Source organism: Phalaenopsis equestris, unplaced genomic scaffold (genome assembly GCF_001263595.1).
Source record: "Phalaenopsis equestris unplaced genomic scaffold, ASM126359v1 Scaffold000963, whole genome shotgun sequence".
Lineage (NCBI taxonomy): Eukaryota > Viridiplantae > Streptophyta > Magnoliopsida > Asparagales > Orchidaceae > Phalaenopsis > Phalaenopsis equestris.
Window position 1 is genome coordinate 85,540 of NW_018165402.1, and position 3,356 is coordinate 88,895.

General features: G+C 34.4%; 1 protein-coding gene across 1 annotated transcript in view; it reads left to right on the forward strand.

The window, feature by feature from the left end:
• Nucleotides 1–2,654, forward strand: part of LOC110032527 (transcription initiation factor IIF subunit beta) — a 33,730-nt gene extending 31,076 nt beyond the window's left edge. The window contains exons 5-7 of the mRNA XM_020736189.1: nucleotides 1,206–1,355; nucleotides 2,017–2,118; nucleotides 2,213–2,654. Coding sequence (XP_020591848.1) covers nucleotides 1,206–1,355; nucleotides 2,017–2,118; nucleotides 2,213–2,233 — 273 coding nt within the window. The 3' untranslated portion in view covers nucleotides 2,234–2,654. The remainder of the gene's footprint in view (nucleotides 1–1,205; nucleotides 1,356–2,016; nucleotides 2,119–2,212) is intronic.
• The last annotated feature ends 702 nt before the right edge of the window (nucleotides 2,655–3,356 follow it).

Sequence of the window (3,356 nt, forward strand, 5' to 3'; positions counted from 1 at the left end):
AAAAAATCCTTGTGGGATATAGATAACTATTGCTTTGATGTTGGTAAGCGTATTCATGATGATGATCGTGATGAAATTTTTGAGGGAAGCGAACAATGTTGGTTATGATGCGTGCGGTTGAGCAATTAGTTTAGCAAGAGTAGCAGCCTGGGCCAAATGACAAAATGTTATGATAGCAGAGGATCACAGCTGTAGCAGGCGACTACTGGTGAGAGAAGAAAGAGACAATGATGTTGAGTTAGTGGCAAGCCAAATGTGAGGAGGGGAAGTTTTAATTGTTAACTACCAGGTGTAATACTATCAGAGAAAGACGGAGAATTGTGACTTCGGGGTTCTTTTGTTTGGGTGGCTGCAGCATTTTGTAAATGTGCTTTTAAGGATGCCGTTGAAAATCCAAATTTTTTGAAAGCTTTTATGGGCATTATACATATTCTATTTTTTTGGAAAGGTCGGTCAGCAGGTTTTTTAAAATTACCACAATTTAGCAGATTTGGTTTTAAAAAGCAGTTTTCTATAATTTTTTTTTGGGAAGCAGCAAAAAAGTAGTAGCCAAACAAGTTTCTGACATCATTCTGAAAAACAATGTAGTGAGAAAACTGCCCGAAACTGGCACTTAGAGGGCTTGGGTTGGTTCTTCCCTATCAGGCCTTTAGGCAAAAATATCTGAATTCAAGTGAACTCAAAATATGTATTAATCGGGTTCATTTGCCTATTAGGCAAAAATATCTGAATACGATTGAACTCAAAATATGGTATTAATTGGGTTCATTTGCCCATGGATTGGGTTGACCCTCCCTTGGTTTCAATATTGCAAAACTAAACTAGGTTGAGTTAGATGAAAATTAATCCATTTGCATGCTTAATTCGATGGATCTAAATTGGTTGGTTGTAGACCAGCTATTGGGCTTTATGGATAGTATGTCCATTGTGTTGACTCAAATTTGTCAGTTTGATCCGTGCTTATGTATTTGTTGTCTCTCTGGTGTGTTTACTTTTATTCCGTCTGAGATTTTGAATGTATTCAAGATATGTGCTACCGGATTAAGTGTAGCCTTTGATTATTAGTTTTTAGATGATCTATTGATTATTTTTTGGTATTATAAATGAAATATAACCGCATATCTTGGTTTAGCGTTATTTATTTGGTGAACATTATATATTTCTGCCCTTTGTCAAAACCTAAATGCTCCTTTGCGCTGTACCAGGATAAGAAGAAGGTTGCACCAGTGAAGGGATCTGATGTTAAACGAACGAGAAGGGACCGTAGAGAACTTGAAAATATCATCTTTAAGCTTTTTGAAAGGCAGCCAAACTGGGCGTTGAAGCAACTGGTTCTGGAAACAGACCAACCCGAGGTATTGTTCGTCATATGAATTACAAATTTTACGTTTTGCAAGTTTTCGAGCTTGGTGAGTATGCAATCGTTTGAAATGCTGGAACTGTATGAGTTATGGTGCAATTGCTCTATGATTTTTGAATCCGTTGTGTGCTGAACCTAGATCTTTTTTTAAAGGTAGACTAAGCCACAAAATGGTTGACTAGCTACACTTAATTTTGTATCTGAATCGGTGGCTTATTTTAAAAAACAGAACTTTTCATATTGTTACTCACGACTGATTTTTTATGTATGTAAAATGCCAAAATAGTTCCCTAACTATTTACATTGGGCCATTTTAGGTCTATACTCTATAAAATTGCTAAATTAGTCCCATTACTGATGACTCTTTTAATATAGCTGAAATAGTCTCTAGCAATGACTGTTCTAGGCTAAATTAAAAGAGTTCAAGCACTCAACTGGCATTTTATAGATTCCAGGACTAAAATAATTCCCTATAAAGAATCAGAGGATCATTTTGACACTTTTCTTCGGTTATTATTCATCACGTAATCACCGATAAAATGATGTTTGATCGGCTTCCTGTTTCCTACATCATGATTATTTTAAATTGAATGCTCGACCTTCTTGAATGTGCTTTAAATATGCGATCCGCTGTAATGGAGCTTTTTTTATTGCAGCAATTCCTCAAAGAAATACTAAATGATCTCTGCGTATACAACAAACGTGGACCGAACCAAGGAACCCATGAGCTCAAGCCGGAATACAAGAAATCAGCCGAGGTAAGTAAGAGAACCTGAATCTGCCTTGCATCCTGAAGCTCTTAAACATCTGATTGTTATATAAATTTTCACGATTTGGTTCATCATTTGATAGGATGAAATGCAACAGAACTGAGCACAATACCATGGTTGTTGATTTCAGTAGCTGTGATCTGTAGTTAAAAATCCTTTTAGAGGTGTGTTAGTTAATGCTGAGAAGGCGATAGCTTGGAAAAAAATTTATCAATACTTCTTCAACCAAAGGATTGGCGGAAAATTCTATATTGGATATATCTATTTGGTCATATACTGATGAGCGACATTTACTTTGTGTGGGTATTGGTGGGTGGCAACAATGTTGCAGCTACTGTATCGATATACGTGAAAATGTCTAGAAATTCAAAGGGGTTTACGTTTTGTTTTATATGGATAGTTATCTGATTATTTGGTTTTGTTTTGTTTGAAGGAATTGGTAGCGAGGAAATTAAAATGTTAAAGGGGAATTGAATTGAATTTGATTCTCAATGGTCTCGTAGGAGGAAATTCTGTGAATTCTTTGCTTGGTTGGTTGAATAGAATTATGTTTATGTTTATTAAGAGATGGGAGCATATGAATCATAATGATTGTGTGTGTGTGTGTGTGTGTGAAAAAAATATTTAATTCAAATCTGATGGGATGGCCAATAAACCCTAATGAAATCTAATGTGACACTAACCATTTTCCATGTGAAAAGATTTTGACAACCTAATTTGTGGTGAGAGGCTTACTAGAAATATTTGATTCGGTGATTTTTTAAGGCAATTACATGTATAGCAGCCTAAACATTGCTATTTGTAAATCTAGCACTCTCATTCGTCCATTTTTCAAATTCTGACTCAACTATCAAAATTCATGACAAAATTTCAAGCCATACTTTCAGAAAATAAAGCTGGTACTAAATGGGTCCCAATTATAATAATATTTTTATTTTGGCATAGGTTAGATATAAAGTCTAATATAATTTGAAATCTAATGCTATAATTGGATTATGAGTTAACAATTAAAATTACTCAGTAGGTTAACTTTGGTTAGAAGTCATTGTTAGAAACACCAATTATGTCAAAGAAAAATATTTATTTCTTAATTTTTTAATATTTTAAGAAAGGTTTTTAGTTACAAATTTAACACAATTCAACAAAGCTGTTAGTTGAGAGATACTCAACAAGCAACTTGCTAACTTATCCTATATAATTACTGAAAGGACATAAAAATCATGTAG